Source organism: Microtus ochrogaster, chromosome 22 (assembly GCF_000317375.1).
Source record: "Microtus ochrogaster isolate Prairie Vole_2 chromosome 22, MicOch1.0, whole genome shotgun sequence".
In the NCBI taxonomy this organism is placed as follows: Eukaryota; Metazoa; Chordata; class Mammalia; order Rodentia; family Cricetidae; genus Microtus; species Microtus ochrogaster.
Genome location: NC_022023.1, coordinates 1,838,749 through 1,858,942, shown reverse-complemented (window position 1 = coordinate 1,858,942; position 20,194 = coordinate 1,838,749). Strand labels below are relative to the sequence as shown.

Below are 20,194 nucleotides of genomic sequence, written 5' to 3'. Positions count from 1 at the left end.
TGAAAGCAACAGATAGACAAATGATCCACTTCCATCAAGTCTGCTTACTGCTCCCATTGACAGGGTATGCCCCGCTCAGAACGCAGAAGAAGGTGATGTATAGGGTAGCAGCTAAGTGCAAGAGATGATGGATTGGCCTGAGATGGCCAAGCTGGTGAACTAAAGCGGGCAGGCTCTTGTTCTTATGTTCATGTCTATTTATTTATGTTTTCTTTAGCATCCCGACCACAGTTATCCCTCTCTGCTCTCCTCCCAGTGTCCCCCTTCTCTACCTCTGTTTCTCTCCAGTCCTGGAACTCGCTCTGTGGACCAGGCTGGCCTTGAACTCACAGAGATCTGCCTGCCTCTGCATACCGAGTGCTAGTGCTGGGATTATAAAAACAAAACAAAACCCTCTTGTTTTTGCTTAAACAGGGAGACTGGGTGTGGCTGAAGAAGTTTGAAGCAGGCACGGCTCCTGAGCTGCGGCCGAGCAGCCTCAGACTCCTGAGGAAGGTAGGACCATAGACAGAGGGGTGCAGGGGGCCAGAGAGGCATGTGCTCAGGACACCCCCACTGTCTAGACTGGTCCCTACTCCCTGGGCAGGTTTCTGGCCCGAGAGTCATTGCTTTCATTGTTAGCACTGCCCAGTGACATGTCATCATTGTGGTCACCATCATTCACCAGCATCCCGCAAGCCATGTCTACATTCCAGCATGAGCCTTATAGCTCTCTGGCAAACTCTTCCTCCCCCAGCAATGGAATCTGGGTACCACGAAGGGTCCTCAGTCTGTGCCTGCCTCCCTGTATCCATGACTGTATCCATCCCTGTATCTGTTGTTTACTCATAAGCCGGGCAGAGTTTGGGGCTTAGGAGAAGAGGTTCTGTTTCCCGAGGGAACTTCAGTCACCATCACGGACCGTATAAGCACCTTCTCCCAAAAATATCACCATCAGAGAGGCACAGGGGAGGGAAGGCAGAACTCAGGAAGATCAGAAGTCCCTGCCTCCATGGACTACCTGGTGTCCCCTCCCCGTAAGACAGAGCCAAGACTACCCATCCCAGGAGAGCCGTGAGAAGGGCAGGGTTCAGGAAGATCTCCTGGTGTCCTGCTTCCCTGGACCACCTGGTGTCCCCTCCCTGTAAGACAGAGCCAACACTACCCAGCCCGGGAGAGCCGTGAGAAGGACAGGGTGTATACAGAACAACCCAGAACTGTCCCTGGCAAGTGGCATGCCTTTGAGAAATGGGGGATTTCATCAGATTGTGGCTTTGGTTATTTTTTTTATTATACCCAGCACTGGCTATCTGAAATGAAATTCCGAGAGATTACATGACAGGGGCAGTTAGGCACTTCCCTTGTAGCCAGTGTGAGCAGCATCTCTGAGAAAGGTCAACCAAGTTTGGGGGTTGCTTCAGGGTAGCCCCAGAACTTCTCTGAGCCTTTACTGTGTGCCATTCTGGCTATCTATTGGAGTATAACAATGTACTCCAAGACGCAGTGGTCAAAAACAGCGGTGCTTTTATGTCTTACACTTTCGTAAGGAATTTGGTTAGGGCTCAGTTGGGTGATTCTGTTTAGTTTTATGACGGTGGAGATCAGCCTATGGGGTTCAGCCATCAGAACTGGGGCGAGCCGTGACCTGTAGACCAAATCTGACCCATTGCTTATCTTTTTTTTTAAATACTTATTTATTTATTATGTATACAATATTCTGTCTGTGTGTATGTCTGCAAGCCAGAAGAGGGCACCAGACCTCATTACAGATGGTTGTGAGCCACCATGTGGTTGCCGGGAATTGAACTCAGGACCTTTGGAAGAGCAGGCAATGCTCTTAACCACTGAGCCATCTCTCCAGCCCCCCCCCCATTGCTTATCTTTATAAAGAAGTAGGGACACAGCTATGCTCTCTCCTTTATGTTTTGTCTCTAGCTGTGATCCTGTCTCCCTGGCAGGGTGAGTATTTGTGACAGAGATGTGCAAAGCCTAAAATATTTATTACTGGAACCTTTTTAGAAAACCTTGTGGTTTCTTGGTTCGGAGGGCCCAAAGATCTCCATTCATGAGCAAGGCCAGTGAGGATGGAGTCTGGTGTGATCTGACTTCTTTCTTATACTCTTAAAGCTGTCTACTGGTCTCTCCGGATTCAGGGACGGTCTTGGGGTACTGCAAGAGATGGGAAATAGGAGCTGTCATTTCCTAAAACCTGGACCCCAAAACATATAAGACTGCCCCTGCGGTGTTCAGTAATTCACGGTAGTAACAGGGCACACTTAGGGAGGGACAGAGGTCACCTCTCCATGGCAGGAGTGGGAACGGCTTTGAGGCTGTTCTTGGGGCTCTCAGAGGAGGGAGAACATGCAGCCACCCCTCCCCATTTAGTTGATCTCTGAGCCATCTTTGTGAAGAAGGCCTTGCCAGTCAAGGGTTTGATCTGTCCAGGTTGGGCCCTTCGCTGCAGGCAGGAGCCTTCTGATCAATATTGTAGGCTGCTACAGAGAGGATTGATAGGATTCAGATCAATGGTATCAGTCAGGTGGAGAAACAGACCTAGATCTGACTCTGGAGGTACCTACATCTTCTCCACTCATCTATCAACGATGCTTCCATTCATTCATTCATTCACTCATTCACTCATTCATTCATTCTTCTACCAGTCTGCCCATCTATCCATCAATGTGTCTGTCTGCTCATCCCCCCACCTCTTCACCCATCCAATCCCTGTCCATCTATATTCATCTGCCCGTCAGTCCATCCATTCAATTATCCACCCATCTACTGGCCATCCACCACCCGTACCCACCCACTACCCCTTATCTATCCACTTATCCTCTTGTTCATCTGCCCATCCACCCACCCATCAGCTCACACCATCCACGCACCCGTCCCAGAGCCTTGATGCCCAGGGGCCTCTAACGTGCCGTTTGCCTCTGCAGATGCGGGAGATACGGCACGAGAACGTCACTGCCTTCCTGGGCCTTTTCGTGGGCCCCGAGTTTAGTGCCATGGTGCTGGAGCACTGTCCCCGCGGCAGCCTAGAGGACCTGCTTCGGAATGAGGCCCTGAAGCTCGACTGGACCTTCAAGGCCTCCCTGCTGTTGGATCTGATCAGAGTGAGAGACTCCCCAGGAGCTAAGAGTCAAGGGGGTGGGGAGATGGGACACGCTCAGATTTCCCACAGCTTTGTGTAAACGGAGACCCCACTTTCACCTCCCAGCCCCCCAGACCCCAATAATCAAACAAAAACTATATTAACTACAACACTGTCTAGCCAACAGCTCAGGCTTATTCTTAACTAGCTCTTGACAACAGCTCCGGCTTATTCTTAACTAGCTCTTACATCTTAACCCATTTCTATTATTTTACATTTTACCACAAGGCTGCCTCACCTCTTGCTTCCTGGGCAGCTATGTGGTGTCTGTCTGACTCTGCCTTATTTCTCCCTCTCTGTTTGAATTTTCCATGTAGCTACGGTCTGCTCTGCCATAGGCCAAAGTATCTTCTTTATCAACCAATGGTGATAAACATATTCACAGCATACAGAGAGGAATCCCACATCAGCTTTGAAATCTGACAATATCAAACACAAGTTGAGGCCAGAGGCCTCTGGGTCCCGTGGGCGTTCTATGGTCCTTCTCACTCCTCAATGACCTCACGTGTTTCCTCCCAGGGTGTGAGGTATCTGCACCATCGGCGGTTCCCCCACGGGCGCCTCAAGTCCAGGAACTGTGTGGTGGACAGCCGTTTCGTGCTCAAGATCACTGACCATGGTTACGAAGAGTTCCTGGAACTCCACTGTTCTCCCAGGCCACAGCCAGACCCAGAAGGTTGGCTGGGTGGTAGGGGGCCACCTGTAGGGTGTGCTGTATTGGCATTTGTGAAAAGGGGAGGGGGAGGTGCCCATAGTTTTTGTGTTGGGACCTGGAATTGGTGGGTTTTCTGTTCTGGAAGAACCTAAGGCCCTTGACCTGGGATTGCAGGAGAACAGATACTCCTAGGTCCTCTCAGGCGCAGAGTTGGCAGCAGGAGACCCTTTCTTACGATTGCAGAGCTTCTATGGACAGCTCCTGAGCTGCTGCGGGGGTCTGGGGGATCCGGGAAGGCCAGCTTCAAAGGCGATGTCTTCAGCCTGGGCATCATCCTGCAAGAGGTGCTTACCCGAGGCCCACCCTACTGCTCCTGGGGACTCTCAGCAGAAGGTACGTGTCCTCCCACCCCATCCCACTGTCCAGTCCCAAAGAACTGTCCTGCAGATTTTCGGGGTATCTCAGCCAGAAAGGTGGGGCAGAGGCACAGCCGAGCTCTTGATGGATGGCCTTTTAATCCATAGGGGCCTGACTTTTGCCTTCTTCCACCAAAGTCCTGCCCAGTGGACACTGCCCATTTCAGGCCTGGGTTTAGAGAGTCAGGGAGGGGCAAGGTAGCAGATGCAGGGAGCGTTTGGTCTCTGTGCCTCACATCTGGAAGACCACCCAGATAGGCTCTGTAAGCCTTGCTTCCAGGTGAGGCCCTCCAGGTAGGGCATCAACCTTTGGTGCAAGGATCAGAGACCTTCAGATGGGGATCAGCCCAGGCCTGCTTCTTCCTGGAATGTACTTTCTCCACCCTTGGAAAGAGCAGAATCCAGAGCTTAGCTTTCTGAACTAGGTCTAGAGCCGGCTCCTCAACCATGCGCCCTGCAATTTTGAATAAATCCTTTTTGGGTCAGTCTCAGTTTCCTTGCCCGTAGAATGGCGACCAGTGGGCCTGCCTCATAAAACCACTCTGTGTGCAGCTTTGCACCCAGATCCAGGGCCTGAAACGTGATAGGTGCTCAGTCAAATCTGCCTAGGTGCTTTGGGGATGGGCTAATGGGGGGGGTCCCACATTCTCTCCTGTATCCCACATTTTGGAGGATGCCTGTGTGCATAGGGCCCTTTGTGGTTTCCCAGGCACTCTCTCTAGCACTACGTCTCATGCCCTGGTTGTAAGGGATGGCTTTTTCAGAGAAGATTTAAGTATTACTCAAAGCAGGGCAGGGGCTTCTCAAGTAGGGAAGTGGGATTTGGGTGGCGCTCTCCCCATCCAGGCATGGTGTGCTTGGGGACCAGGTGAGCAGCCTCCTACACAGAAGCCAGCACTGTCGAGGTCAGTGTCGAGAGCAGTGGGTGTGAACAGTAGGCCTGGCACAGCAAGAGGACCCGGGGACCACCCCAGGGCTATGTACTCACCATCCTCTAAGATGCTGAGACCCAGGCCTGGGGGAATGGCTCAGTCGGCAAAGTGGCAAAGTATTTGCCGTGCAAGCATGCAGACCCAAGTTTGGAATCCCAGAACCCACGTAAAAAGCTGCATGTGGTGGTGCAACACCAGAAAGGAAGAGACAGGGGGACCCCAGGGATTGCTGGCCGGACAGCCAAACTGGCAAGCTCCAGCTTTAGCAAGAGAGCCTGTCTTTAAAAGTAAGATGGAGGTTAATTAAGGGAGACACTTGGCATTGATCTCTGGCCCCTACACGTGTGCCATCTGCGCACACGCACCCCCAACACTCCCACACACACACCCTACACGGAATGCCCGAGCCTCCACACTGTCCTCAGCTTTTACTATCTGCTGGCTGCAGAAACCCCCCCCCCCCCCATGACAGACGCTGCTCAGAAATCTGCAAAGCTTTGAAATGGATTTACATCTCATTCATCACAATGCAATCGGCGGTGTGCTTTTAAAAACACAGCTGTGCGTGTGAGCGTGCTCTGCGTCGCTTCCATCTGTGCGCTGTAAGCACACAGCCTCCCTGCGCCTGTGGTCTGAGGCCCTTGGGGTCTGCTGCCTGAGGCTGGGACCCTCTAGATGAACTGAGTGGAAAGCCAGCCTACTGTCATGTCTTCTCTTTGCTGGCCTGTAGAGATGTTCCCTTATGCTCTGAGCCTCAGTTTCCCTGTTTGTAATCCTGGACATTAGTAGCCAGTGTGTGGTAGCACATACCTGTAACTTTAGCATTTGGGCAGCGGAGGCAGGAGGATAGCGAATTTGAGTACAGCCTGAGCTGAACTGTGAGTTTCAGACAAGCCGTGGGCTGCCCTGCTTCAAACCTGCTTCAGGAGCACAACAACCAAGGGCGAGGGATGTCGATCGGGACGAGCACCCAGGAGAGCCGTAGCCTAGCATGAGCAAAGCCCTTGGTTTGAACCTTAGCATAGCATAACCAGGTGTGGTGGCACACGTCTGTAGAACTGGGATCAACACTTGGCATGCATGAGGATCAGAAATTTAAGATCATCTTTGGCTATGTAATAAGTTTGAAGCCAGCCTGGGGGAGATCCTATCTCAAACAAACAAACCCCTACCCCAAACCATAGAGAGATGGTAACCTCTCACTATCCCCAACAAGGCGGCCAATCTAGGGTGGGGAGAAGGAGACAGTAGAGGAAGAGAGGAGGGCCCCAGACCTCCTTGGAAGTTACCCTGCTATGGCCCAACCTGTCCAGATGACCGATGTCCTGCGTTGATCTGCGGGCTCAGAGTCCGAGCACAGAGCCCAGCCCCTCTTCTTCTCAGCCTTGATGAACTCTTGGCCTTGCCAGAAGCAGTTGTCTGGGGTGGGGTGGGGTGTGGGACGCAGGCACAGGGTGGCAGAGCCAGAGAACTCGAGCGCTGGTCCCTGTGGCCTCACCCGGTGGAGCAGGGATGTCTTGGATGTCAGTCCCGTGAGGCGTGCTATGGTCTCTGGGTGTTAAGACGGGTATGGAGGGCTAGGCTGTCAGGTTTCAACCACAAGGCTGGGAATCTCCAGAACAGCAGCCTTGGGAGAGCCTGCCACATGCCAGGCACTGCCTTCTGCACCTCCCACCTCAGCGCCCCTCAAGAGGAGGCCCCTGACCCCGTTTCACAGACGAGGAGACTGAAGGTAAAGGGATTGCCATCTTCTTTGCCACCCTATAGAGAATGGTAGCAGATTTGGAACTGAATCCCAGCTCTCCTAGTCAAAGGCTGAGATCTTTCCTCTGGCCACAGCCTGAGGCAGACCCAGGAGAATAGCAAGGCTGTGTGCCCTGACCAGCTGTGCAGGAGACGTGGAAAGTCCTGGGAAAAACCCTGAGGGCCCAATTCTCCCTTCCCTGCCCTACCACAAGACCCATCCCATAATCCCTCAGGGCATTTGACCCAAGGTATCCATGGGATTTGCTGCAGAGATCATCCGGAAGGTGGCGTCTCCCCCTCCTCTATGCCGGCCACTGGTGTCCCCCGACCAGGGACCCCGGGAGTGCATCCAGCTGATGCAGCAGTGCTGGGAGGAAGATCCAGACGACAGGCCCAGCGTGGACCAGATCTACACGCAGGTCGGTGCTCCCCAGAGGCGCGGGGCCTTACAAGCACTCCTGTCCACAGGCCTGGCTCGGCCCAGGGCAGGCCACATGCATCTCCGGGGCCTGGAAAGGATGGGTTGTCAGGGGACACACGTCAGCAGTACCACTCTGAGGAGGACAGCCGTAAGAGAGGGCCATGTGTGCCGTCCTGCGGGTCCAGCCTTTTCTCAGTCACTCCGTCTTTACGGCAACCTTCTGAAGCACACTGCCACGGTCTTGGCTCTGTAGAAGATACAGGAGGCAGAGGCAAGCTCCCAAGGGACCTCACCAGGTGACTGGCTGTGTCCCTGAAGAGCTGCTGAGGAGCCTCACCCAGGACCAGGCCTCCCAGCACCTGAGCACAGGAGACTTTAGTGACAATGGAGACAGTCCTGGTCCCTGAGTCAGTGAGGGGACTCGATGAGCTCTGGGGTCCCCCTAGCCTGCTTTGGGATGGCAGTTGGAGGGCTGAGGCAAGTCTGCACCTAACTGAACAGGATAGCTCTCCCCCAGGGCCAACCCATCAAACCCAGATCTACGTCCTGTTCCAGTCTCATCGTCCCCAGCCACAACACCAAATTACCAAGGTGAAGTTCAGCATCTCAGACAGGCAGGTGAGGAGAGACAGAGGCAGCATGGCAGACCCAGACGATCTACAGGGCTCCTTGGGACATTGGCACATACCCCACACATACTGTGGTATCATGGGGTAGCACCTGCTTCACAGATGACCCTCTGGATTTCAGAGTTAGCAAACTCCAAGGGCCACAATGATGGCGGGTAGATGAGTTAGGACGATCAGAGATGGCTGAAACGCCAGGGTGATATCTCCCTAGGGAGGTTAGAGGTCATCCTGGCTAGAAAGCCAGGGGAGGAGGCACTGGAATTGCTATTCCATATCTGTGACTGAGAAAGACCCCTGTCTGCGGTCCATGGCAAAGAAAGCTACGGGCACACACTGTGCTTAGCATGATGAAGGTGGGATTGCATCCTGCCTCAGAGAGGGCAGGGTCAGAAGGCCTGAACAGCTACGCCAACTCTCACCCGTTGTTTGGGGTAACTAACCTCCCCTGTTCCCTTGGCCTTTTTCTATGAGGGCTGGAAAGAGGTGTCACTTGTGGCCACAGAGACCTGATATGAAGACCCAAAAGAGGCTTCTCTCTGCTTGGCAGTGGCAGTAGCTGTTTTTCTTTACAACAATGGGTTTAACCCTCTGCTGTCTGCATGGGCATTGGTGGATCGTGTGATCTGTGTTTCCATTTTGGTTTCATTGCTAAGAAACTTGCTTCCAAACACTGATCAATTTCTACATAGAAACCCCGCTCCTGAATTTAGTCTTTTTTCCCCTTAATCTTTAGTTTCCTTTGGTTCTAATGCTCTTGGATACTTAGAGAGGGAGAAGAAAAAATGGAATTTTATATATTCTACTTATCCATTTGTCCATCCTTCTATCCGCCCACCCATCCATCCTTCCATCCATCTGTTGGTTCATCTGTCTGTCTGTCCATCCATCCATCCATTTGCCCACAACTCATCCATTTTCCATCCCTTCATCAGGCCCTCATTCATGCTTTCACCAACCCATAACGACTCTGTCCATCCATCCATCTGCCTCGGAGAAGAACAGAGTGTCCTGCCTACAATGTTACTGTGAGACCACATGTAATCCAGTTTTATGTTTGTCAATAATGATGCTTGTCCGAACACAAATTCCTCTGTTAAACTCTGTTCCTACTGACCCCATCCAATCCAGAGATTCTCCCCACCTCCCTCTGAACTCCTGTGTCTTCCTGATCCACACATCTGCCTTCACTTCGACCCATCCCCTCAGCTGGGGGCTCCGCCTGGCTACTCCCAAGCTGTGGGCAGGAGGTGTTGATCCGTATGAGTGAAACTGAGATCTTGTTCTTTCTCCAGTTCAAAAGCATCAACCAAGGCAAGAAGATGAGTGTGGCTGACTCCATGCTGCGGATGCTGGAGAAGTATTCCCAAAGTCTGGAGGGCCTGGTCCAGGAGCGGACTGAGGAGCTGGAACTGGAGAGGCGGAAGACAGAAAGGCTGCTCTCACAGATGCTCCCTCCGTGAGTCGCCTGCGGGTAGCAGGGACCAGCCACGGGGGGCAAGAGGGCAGCTTGGTGCAGCACCACTCAGTAGCCCGTGGCAGCTCATACTTCGGGAGTCTGACCCGAGTCGCTCACTTCAGGCTTTTTGAAGCACAGCACGATCTGGCGAAAAACTGTTCTCGCAATGAGGAACTCAGTCCCACGTGCACAACAAAGCTTGCCTGAATCTCTTTGAGGAACAAAACCAGCTAAATACAGATCAGACCCAACCACGTTGAAACTCTTTGTAAAGAGCATGTGACATCTTTCATAAAGATGGGTTCTGTAGAGTGACGGAGAAAGACATTAGGAAAAGGGTCTGAGGGGGCCAGGTGCCAGCTCTGGCCACACAGATTGCACAAAGGTCACCAGGCTAGGAAGAAAATTATGGCGGCTCCAGCCTTCTGGGTGGAAAGCGGGTTTTGTATTCTTTTCCTTGAAGGAACAACCCCGTGTGCCTAATGTCCTAGGTTCCGCTTGTGCATGTCTGTGAGCACAAGCCGCTCCGTGCCCCTGCACATGTTTCCATGCTTGAGCACACATGTGTGCGCGTGTATATGAGCACAGAGTTCAGCTCAAGTGTTATTTCTTAGAATACCTTCCACGTTGGTCTTTTGAGGTAGAGTCTCTCTTCACGGTCTGTGGTTTGGCTGGGCTGACGGGCAACCCCAGAGCTCTTCCAGGCTCCACCTCCTCAGACTGGGATTGCAAGCATGCATACAACCCTGGACTTTCACGTGTGTTCTAGAAGTCAAATCAGGTCCTCACTGTTAAGCAGCGCCCTTACCGACTGATCCTTCCACCCCCTCTGCTGCCACCTCACTGCTTCTCATTTATCTGACTTAGCCTTCTAGCCTTTCCTCATGCATTGGGCACTGAGTTATTTATATTGGTGTTGGGTTCCTACTGCCCATGCCCTGGGAGCAAGGAGTGTCCACAGTGCTCCCCATCACTTCCTAGGAAGTCAGGACAGGTCTGCTCAACATAACTGGTACACTGGCCAACCAGGGACTTCCTCCCTCTCATATCTCCAGCTTCCAAACGGGGTCCTCACCTGGCCCCTCCTGTCCCTTCAGGTCCGTCGCCAATGCTCTAAAGATGGGGAGGACCGTGGAGCCAGAGTACTTTGACCAGGTCACCATCTACTTCAGCGACATCGTGGGCTTCACCACCATCTCAGCCCTGAGTGAGCCCATTGAAGTGGTGGGTTTCCTCAATGACCTCTACACACTGTTTGATGCTGTTCTGGACAGCCACGATGTGTATAAGGTGAGGACAGTAGGAGACTCTCCTCCTCTCCCTCCCTCTGCAGCCGTGAGCTGCAAATCTGTTTCCATCCACATGTGTGTGCATCTGCACCAATTAACTGCAACATTGTATAAGGAATGATCTCAAAGTCCAGGAGGGAAAGCGTGGGTTACAAGCCTCAGAATGGGCACACACACACACACACACACACACACACACACACACCTCTGGCTAGCTAGCTGCGGGCAAGGTGGGAGCTTTGTGACCTTAGCTTGGTTCTCTGTCTCTGGAACCTTGACTTGAGGGATTCAGCTCTGGCCTATCACTCTCTGAGATAGTTTACATGTGTGGTTGGGTTCTTAAAGAGGGCAGAGGCGTGCTGGCTTCTTGAGTTCTTACCTGAGCTTGGCACACTGCTTTCCTTGACAGACTCTGTTGGCCAAGGGAGAAGATATGGCCAGCTGGGAGAGGGGAGAGGAGCAACACCAGTTGTGGATGGAAGTCATTGTAGCCACACTACAGGGATGGGAGCCCTTGCAGCCACCTTGCAGGGATGGGAGACTTTGTAGCCACACTACAGGGATGGGAGCCCTTGCAGCCACCTTGCAGGGATGGGAGACTTTGTAGCCACCTTGCAGGGATGGGGCAAGCATACTGTTGACTGCATTACTTGTAGTGTCTGTCCCAGCATTTATGGAGCACCTACTGTATACAGGATGCTGTGTTAAGGGCTTTGATCTGTGAGGAAGGTGCTGGCCCCCTAACTTACAGATTAGATGGTGTAAGCCCAGTGGTTTATATGAACCTGAGGCTTGAACTTACAGTTGGGTCATTAGCCCCTTGTAGGGTGTTCACCCTCTTCATGACGAAGACTCCTTTAGGGTAACGTGGCAGGTCACAGTGGCTCACAATGGAGTCGACCCACCTCTCCTGAGTCACTTGCCACTCACCTTCGTATTTCTCTGAGGGTTCAAGTCTCACCAGCTCCTTCCCCCTCCTGGTTCATCCACCTCTTCCTCTTTGCCTGCTCTAGACTTAGCCAGACTTCCAGGCTCCCATTGGCTCCCTTACCTGCTAGACGCTTTGAGTTGTTCTGCTTGGTGCTCTCAAAATTCTCCCTGGCAGAAGAACTTGGTGGCTCAATCCTGAGCCCCAGAGAGGAAGGAGGCCTGCCTGCAGCGGCACAGACAGAAACAGAGCCAGGAGGAACCCGAGGGTCCTCAGGGTAGACACCAGCCCCTGCAGACATATGGTGGGGACCCACAGAGGCCTCTGCTCCTGCCCCTGGAGTACTCAGAACCCCCCCCCCCCCCGCTGCCGGGGCGGGAGGGGGATTCCATGGCTCCAGGTGGTGTCTGGCAGCCCACACCTCAGCCTCCTGTGAGTCCCACAGGTGTCTCCCCGGAGCCCCCTTCCTTTGATCTGCCCTGAGTCACCTTGGCCTGTCTCTCCCCGCCTCTGCTAATCTTTCCTCACACTGTGCCCCTCCCTGCTCTGAATCATGCCTTGGCTTCTTCGCTCTGAACTCTGGCCAAGAGGCCTGCATCTTCCCGGCAGAGGGAAATGAAATCAAACAAGGCCTGCACACCCCTCCAGATGTGGGGAGCAGCAGGCCCAGTCCCTGTGATGTGTGACGCTCTCATCACTCATGACATCTGCCTCGGTTTCCCTCCCGTCCGCAGCAGGATCTAGTTACAGCTTTGGATCTTTTCTGGTCTGAAAAGCAGCCATTCAAACAAACACATGTGTGGGGATCGGGGTGGGGTAAAGGGGGAAGAGTGGTAGCGGTGGGGGTGGGGAGGAGGGATGGGGCGGGGCTGAGAGGACCACCCCAGCATCAGCATGGCTGAGTAAGCTCTGCTCTGACTGTAGTGTGGAACTGAGTGTGGGGGCTCAGGGCCCAGGACAAGGCATGGGACAGAAGATAGGGGAATAGGGGACAAGGGTGTGACTACCCAGCTTGGCCTGGAGTGTGGAGGTGTGAGGCCCTGGCCACCTAAGCTGTTAAACAGCCCTGAAGCTTGCCCACCCTCCCAGCCTGAAGCTCCTGTTCGAGAGGCAGGGTTGAAGAGCCTATGGCTCAGGACGCTCTGCTGATTAGCAGAGAAAGTGCCGTCTTTCACCAAGTCACAACGTAATGCCAGCACCGGCTGCCTGCAGCTCTTCCCCACTCCCAGCCTCCACTGAAAACCTGGAAGGAAGAAGCATGCGTGCTGAGCAAGGACCTTAGGAGGGAGAGCTTCACCTGAAGGTCGACACACACGAGGCTCAGAGAAGACAAGATCCCTTGTTGAGGTTACACAGCAAGTCAGCAGCACAGCTAGACTCCACTAGAAGGCCTCCCTCGATCTCGCTTCTCCTCTGCTGTGACCCTGCCCCTTCTGAAGGAAGCATATATATATATGACAAGCAGCCACAACCTCACTTACAGGTGGCTGTTCATCACCAGGCATCTCTGGGCACACCAGCTCTGAAGGGCCAGCGTGTGGCTGACCCTGAGCTCTGAAGAACTGGGCTGTGGGAGGGACAGCCAGTAAGAGCCAGCATATGTGGCTGTGTGATGTGTGGCGGGGGGGGTTATCCTGAGAAACAAACAGCTCTGACAGTAGAGGGGTGCAGTGGAGGGGCCATCACACTGACCTCAGGTCCTGAGGTTGGCAGGGGTTCTGTGGGGCAGTGTTAGAGCTGGCTCTGTGAATGCATTCCACTCACAGAGAGAAAGCTGAGCTGCAAGGGAAGCTGTAGCTGCAAGGGAAGCTGTAGCTACAAGGGAAGCCCTCTGCCTGCACAAGCGGCAAAGCTGGGGTGGAACCAATGGTCTGTCTAGTTCCAGAACTTTCTTTCCTTTATCTCCTCCTCCTTTTTAGTTGTGTGTGTGTTTGTATGCATGTATGTGTGAGTGTATATATGTGTGTAAGAGAGAAAGAGAGAGAATGTGCTTGTGTGTATGTGTTTGTGTGTATGTATGAGTGTGTGTGTGTGTGTGTGCATGTAAGAGAAAGAGAAAGAGAGAATGTGATTGTGTGCCTGTATGTGGAGAATGAGGATCATTTCTCTCCTTCCACTTTGAGGATTCTGGGGATCAAATTCAGGTCATCAAGCTTAGCTACATGTACCCGTACCCACTGAGTCATTTCAAACCTCCCCCAAGCCCTTCTCCTTTGGAGTCAAGGTCTTACTATACAGCCCAAGGATTGCTGGCCTCAAACTTGCAGCAATCCTCCTGCCTCAGCCTCACAATTTCGAGAAACATAGGCTGTTACAGGCTTTCCTAGAACCCACTTTCTTTCCAGTATCCATGGAAGCCACTAGAGTCAGGACACCAGATTGCCCCTGATAGGTGGCACCTTCAGACGAAGCCCTGGCTGGCTGTGACCTAATGCATATTGCTCCCTGGGTCTGCTATCAGAGACGGACAGTCACCTACCTTATAGACATCGGCTGCCTAAATGGCTCAGTGCTGAGTGCCTGGGCCCGAAGGCTGGAAAGGCTGTAGAGTATATGAGATCTAGAGGTGGGGGATCTGTGGGTCCCCTGATTGGTGGCACGTAGGTTTGGGTGCAGGAAAGGCTGTTCCAGCATGAGATTGTCATCCGCAGGTAGAGACCATCGGGGATGCCTACATGGTGGCCTCTGGGCTTCCTCAGCGCAATGGGAGTCGGCATGCGGCTGAGATCGCCAACATGGCCCTGGACATACTTAGCTGTGCAGGAAACTTCCGGATGAGGCATGCACCTGATGTGCCCATCTGCGTCAGGGCCGGTCTGCACTCAGGTAGAGAGGGCTGGGGGCTACGGCCAGGGTGGTGGGTCAGCCCCAGGTGCTGCTCCTGAGCCTCTGGCATCCAGACTCTCTGCAAGAAAAGCTCTGTGACCCTTGGCTGCCTTATACCAAAGGCTCTGGGCACTCAGATTCACCCCTTACTTGGTTTAAGACTTTCTGCATATTTGGATTTCAGGGCCCTGTGTGGCAGGTGTCGTGGGTCTCACCATGCCTCGGTACTGCCTCTTTGGGGACACTGTCAACACTGCCTCCAGGATGGAATCCACAGGGCTGCGTGAGTATCTTCAACGCCTATCCCGCCTGGGGGAGTCTTTCTCAGCAAACCCAGACTGGCTGTGTGGGAAACAGTACTTAGTCACCGTGTCCCCAACTGGTGACAGCACATGCTAGGTGACAGCAAAGGGAACAGAAGGGAGGGGGTGTGTATTCTTTAACTGTCCATGGCGTTTTTATGATGATCTCAGGGGAGGATTAGCAGAGAAGACAATGATTCAAAAGACAAGAAACCTAGGTCTTCCTCCTGGCTCTGCAACCGACTTGCCCAGTGTCCTTAGCAAGCTCTGCCTGGAAGGCCTTGGTGTTCTCCTTTTACAGTGAGGTGACCCCACCCCTTCCAGTTTGGGATTTTATTTGGCTGCATGCTAACTCCTGTTATGCTAGGTCAGCTCCAACACCGCCATGGAGACATCTCTAACATTTTAGGCCCTTACTTTTGAAGAACCTGGAAAAAGCCACCCCAAACTGCCAGGTCTTATGGCCTCTGCCTTGGGTGCACAGAAGGCGCTGTACGATCCTAAGGTAGCTCGGGGCACACACTGTGTAACTGGGTGTGGTAGCCCCACAGGTAAACATCGTGTTCCAGGGATCTCCCCTCCTAACACTTCATTTACGTGGCTTGTTTGTTCTTCGGGGCTCTTTCAGTGACCACCTGTCTCCAGAAAGAGAGGTTTGGGCCTTGTGAGGCTGACTAGGGCCAGAGTCACAGGCTCTTAGAGAAGTAGATGCTGCCAGGGAGCTGTGGCTTCATTTCTGCCTTTCTCCTCAGCGTACAGAATCCATGTGAGCAGAAGCACTGTCCAGACCCTGCTCAGCCTTGACGAAGGCTACACAATCGATGTCAGAGGCCAGACTGAGCTGAAGGTGAGGGATTGCCCTGGGCACCAGTTTCAGCAGGCCAGTTTGTGTGAACTGGGCATAGGAGGTGATTCTCTCTGCTCCCCAAATTGTGAATTAAGAAAAACTTCTTCCTGGGAGCCATTTGTTTCTTTGCGAGAGTCAGGGGCAGGGCAGAGAAGTTGGGGCTCTAGTGAACCACCTGTGCAGCGCCCTGGTGCCCAACACACGCAGCACATGAGGCCCTCGGAGCAATTGTGCAAAGAACAAATCAGCCTCATGTTACACAGTTGAGGAAATGCAATTAGCAAAGCAAAGGCCCATCTGGCGAAGGCCCCCAGCCTGTGCTGTCTCTATAACACTCTTGGGCTTCTGTGCACCCTCAGAACCCAGTTCAGACTGCACTTTTCACTAAAACCTACCCCGGCCCAAGAATATCCCCACTTTTTCCCATGGCTGTCATAACTTCCCTATGCACCCATAAACGGCTCTCCACAGTGTGACCCTGGCTGAGCTTGCCAGCAAGTGCCCTCCTTCAAGGCAGAGAAAAGCTGTGAACCCTGGATTTCCCTCCTTCCCTCATTTCTTCCTTCTTCCTTCCTCCCTCCGTCCCTCTGTCCCTCCGTCCTTCCTTCCTTCCTTCCTTCCTTCCTTCCTTCCTTCCTTCCTTTCTTCTTTCCTCCTCCCTTCCTCTGATGTGGTAGGTGAGGTTTGTTGTGAATATGTTTTATTGACATTGGTTAATAAAGAAGGCTGTTTTCAGCCAGTGGTTTAACAGAGTAAAGTCAGGCTGAAAGAGAGAGAGTAGGTAGAGTCAGGGAGAAGCCATGGAGTGCCAGAAGAGTTAGCTAAAGCTACACTTAAGCTATTGGCCAAACAATGATTTAAATAATATAGTTTCTGTGTGATTATTTCAGGAGTCTGGCCGCTGGGAACAAAGAGCCTCTGACAACATCCCTCCTTCCCTGCCTCCCTCCCTTTCTCCCTCAGTTTCTTCTTCTCAATCGCCCCATTCTGTCCGCTCCCCCAGTTCCTCTGCTAGGGGTATGCCTGACTAGGAGACAGGGACCACCTAGTTTAAAGGTCCCTGGGCTATGACTGGACCTCAGAATCAGGCGGGCTCTGTGACTCACCTCCTGACACTGTGGATGATGTCTCAGCAGGAGGAGCAGCGGTGGGAGGCCTTCCCCAGCTCCTGAGGGCCAGTGTCTGCCTGTGTCATCCTGGCCTTGACAGGGCTGGAGCAGGCTGTGGAGGAGGGCGTGGACTGTTTGACTCGGGGACATGGTGTACCCTGAGAAACTCAGAGGGGTGGGATAGCACACCCCAGAGTCCTATAGCTCCTTCCCACATAGTCCCGGGGGAGGCTGCAGGGTCTTCCAACTGGAAGGAAGTCTACACGATGCCTGCCTCAGGTTTTAGCATTCCAGGTCTGCCTCCATCTCTCTGACTGGTAAGTATATCATTAAATCCTCACAGTGGCTTTAGGGAAGAGCAGAGGAAGCACAGAGAGGTGAGGTAAGTTAACCAAAGTCACACAGCTGTCAAGAGGCAGAGGCAGGCTTAGCCTCACCTGGAGAGTTTCCTCTGGGCCTTGACCTCTCACCTCTTCTCTGTTCTAGGGGAAGGGCTCAGAGGAGACCTATTGGCTGACAGGGAAGGTAGGATTCTGCAGGCCCCTCCCTACACCTCTGCCTATCAGACCTGGGTGAGTCCCCAAAGCCAGAACATGTCCCCACTAGGGATGACCCATTATTTTAGACTTTCAAAGACCTAATGAGACCGGAAAAATACATAATTTGCCCGATGCTAAGCGCTGTCTGCATTGCTGGGTGGTAGCTATCTCTGCTCCACAGCCTGGCTCAGCCAGTCTATTTGGGGAGCACTTGGTGGGGGGGGGGTCCCAAGACACCCAGTTGGCCCGCATGAGAGAGCATCCTGAATCCCCACAAAATCTGCATCTGTGGGGACAGCACACAGGGGCTTGCCGTGCACTGCCAGCCCGAAGGGTCTTTCTATTCTGAGCTGACCAGCTGTGTCCTGGGTGCCCTCTTCCACAGTCATGAGACTCATATTAAAAGGACACCAAAAGGCTGCATAGGGAGAGACCTCAGAGCTCGGGCCTCTGAGAGCATGCTCTCTGCCCTGCATCTTTGGGGGTATCATGTCCCACAGTACCAGGTTCCTCCAACAGGCTGTCCCTCGTTCCCCTGCCCACATAAGAACCTCCCCAGGCAAAGGGAGCAGGCACAGGTATCCTGGAACCATGATGGCCAAGGGGCTCAATCCACCAGGGGAGGTTGGGCTGGGAATGCACCCCCCTCCCAGGTGACCCAGCATTGGGTTAAAATTCTCCCTCCACCAGCGCCTCTAACCCAGTGGTTCTCAACCTGTGGGTTGCAACCTGTTTGGGGCTTGCGTGTCAGATGTTTGTGTTAAGATTCATGGCAGTAGCAAAATTACACCTATGAAGTAGCCACAGAATAATTTTATGGTTGGAGGAGGGTCACCACGGCATGATGAACTGTGTTAAAGATCTCGGCATTAGGAAGATTGGGAAGCACCGCTCTGGTTGGCTTAGCCACTTCCAGGTCTGCCCTACCCAGCACTTGCTCTGCTCACGGGCTCCTGGGCTGCCTCCCAAAGCACACCTCAAGTCTCCCCGCCCCAGGGCCTTTGCTCTTGCCCTTGCTATGGCTTAAGAAGCCCTTTGTTTGTTCATTTGTTTTGGTTGTCAAGTGTTTCATCTCTTTTTAGCACTGACTGGGACTCCACTGAGCCACACCAAAAGCCCCTTTCTGCACCCAGGGCTCTGCTCACAAGCCCCTCTGTGCACCCGACCTGGTCATACCCTGATGATACCCCAGTCCCCTCCCCCAGCCAGGCTCTGTCCATGTCCACACTTCAGGGAAGCTCTCTCTGCCCCCGGCTACCCTGTCCCAGGACTGGGGACCCTGTAGGCCTGGCTCCCATTTATCAGCCAGGGCTCTGGTGGCTGATGGCTTTTCCATTCCTAGACAGAAACTTTAGAAAGTGCCAGAAATGTTTTCATCTCCTGGCTCCGGGGGTGGGGGTGGGGGGGTGGTGGTGGTGGAAGGAAACCGGAGATTAGCTGCAAGGAGCATCGCCTGGCCCAGAGCCTCAGGCAGGCAGGGTGGGGAAGTCAGGGGGGCTTGGGGGGGGTCTGTGCTCAGAGCCTGCCCGTGAGCTGGCAAGGCTCTGCACTTGTGTGTATGCGCGCACACACACAATAACACACACACACATATACTCATGTATGCACGCACGCATGCACACACACACTCACGCATGCATACACACGCATGCACACAAATGCACTCAAACATGTATATGCTCACAGAGGCACTCACGCACTCAAAGCATCTGCTTGCACACACTATTTCCATCAAAAGTCAGGCAGAAGTCAGGGACAGAAACCCTGCCCTGACCATGCGATGGTCCCCTCCCATCACACTTCAGGGAGACACCCCACAAAGCTCCCTTTCTCTTCCTTCTGCCCTTGCTAACTACCATCAAAAGTATCCCTAACAGCTGGGAGTATGGTTCAGGGGCAGATTGCTTACCTAACATGTCTAAAGCCTTGGGTTTTACCCCGAGGGTTAACAGATGTCCCCTATGGATTGCTGTGAAGTCTGGGTTGTCCCTCAGATGTCTGCTTCATTCTCTTGACCAAAGCAATGCCTGAGCTGGCCAGTTCCAGGCACTATGGGCAGAGCATGAGAAAGTGAGCTGGATGTGTCCAGGGAACCCCGCAGCCTCAGGGTCTCCCAGAGCCATATCCCAAGTAGGACACAGAGAGGCGGCCACACGGGCAGCTGAGGAGCCACTGGTGGCCGTGGAGAAGACATGACATGTTTGAGCATTTCTCCCACATCGCAAAGGTGGGGATGATCAAGCCCGAGTGCCCAGTGTGCCCAGTGTGCCCAGTGTGCCCAGGACAGGCTGCTGGGTGTCAGTAGACATAGAGTGGAAGGCGTGCCTGCCACCTTTAAAAGCCTCAGCCACCTCTCATCATTGTCCCCAGTTGTTTATGAGCCTCCTCTTTCCGTCCTCCTCAGAGACCCGTGGCATGACCGCATAAACCAAGAAATCCGGACCGGCTTTGCCAAAGCGCGCCAGAGTATGGCTGAGCCCGGGAGGCCAGGGGAGGCTGGGCCAGGTCCCTGATAGAAAGTCAGTGAGCAGACCTGGCAGCCAAGATGCCCTCCACTACCCTCTGCAAGGAATGCCTAATCAGCTCCCTGGAGATCTTCCACCCACGAGTGACAGGAGCTGGTGTCTTCCCTAGTGACTTCCGGGGTGGCCTTGCTCCTGCCAGGGAAGCAATAAAACAGAAATACTCCCTTTGGCCCTGCAGTTATTCACTCTGTTGGACAAGCCATTCTGATACAGAGAAGTCATTGTTTCCAAGTCCCTGGTTCCTACGGCGGTCCCCACCTCATGGCTAAGCAGCCAAGGCCAGAGAAAGGCACAGTTCTTCTGAGAAAGTAAGAGGGGGAGAGGGCTCCCCAGGCTGGAACAGCGTCCCCACCCCGTCACAGCTTGCAGAATCCCAACACACAGAACCTGGGTCTCATCCTCTCTAAGAGAACTCTCAGACTGCTTAGATTATATCCGTGG

General features: G+C 53.4%; 1 protein-coding gene across 1 annotated transcript in view; it reads left to right on the top strand.

Moving 5' to 3' along the window:
- Positions 1 to 19,741, top strand: part of LOC101990344 (olfactory guanylyl cyclase GC-D-like) — a 32,952-nt gene extending 13,211 nt beyond the window's left edge. Inside the window, exons 8-19 of the mRNA XM_005357534.3 lie at positions 415 to 495; positions 2,919 to 3,095; positions 3,653 to 3,809; positions 4,032 to 4,181; positions 7,153 to 7,301; positions 9,225 to 9,388; positions 10,486 to 10,678; positions 14,257 to 14,431; positions 14,616 to 14,714; positions 15,486 to 15,580; positions 17,176 to 17,261; positions 19,633 to 19,741. Of these exons, the coding sequence (XP_005357591.2) occupies positions 415 to 495; positions 2,919 to 3,095; positions 3,653 to 3,809; positions 4,032 to 4,181; positions 7,153 to 7,301; positions 9,225 to 9,388; positions 10,486 to 10,678; positions 14,257 to 14,431; positions 14,616 to 14,714; positions 15,486 to 15,580; positions 17,176 to 17,261; positions 19,633 to 19,741 (1,635 nt within the window). The remainder of the gene's footprint in view (positions 1 to 414; positions 496 to 2,918; positions 3,096 to 3,652; positions 3,810 to 4,031; positions 4,182 to 7,152; positions 7,302 to 9,224; positions 9,389 to 10,485; positions 10,679 to 14,256; positions 14,432 to 14,615; positions 14,715 to 15,485; positions 15,581 to 17,175; positions 17,262 to 19,632) is intronic.
- The last annotated feature ends 453 nt before the right edge of the window (positions 19,742 to 20,194 follow it).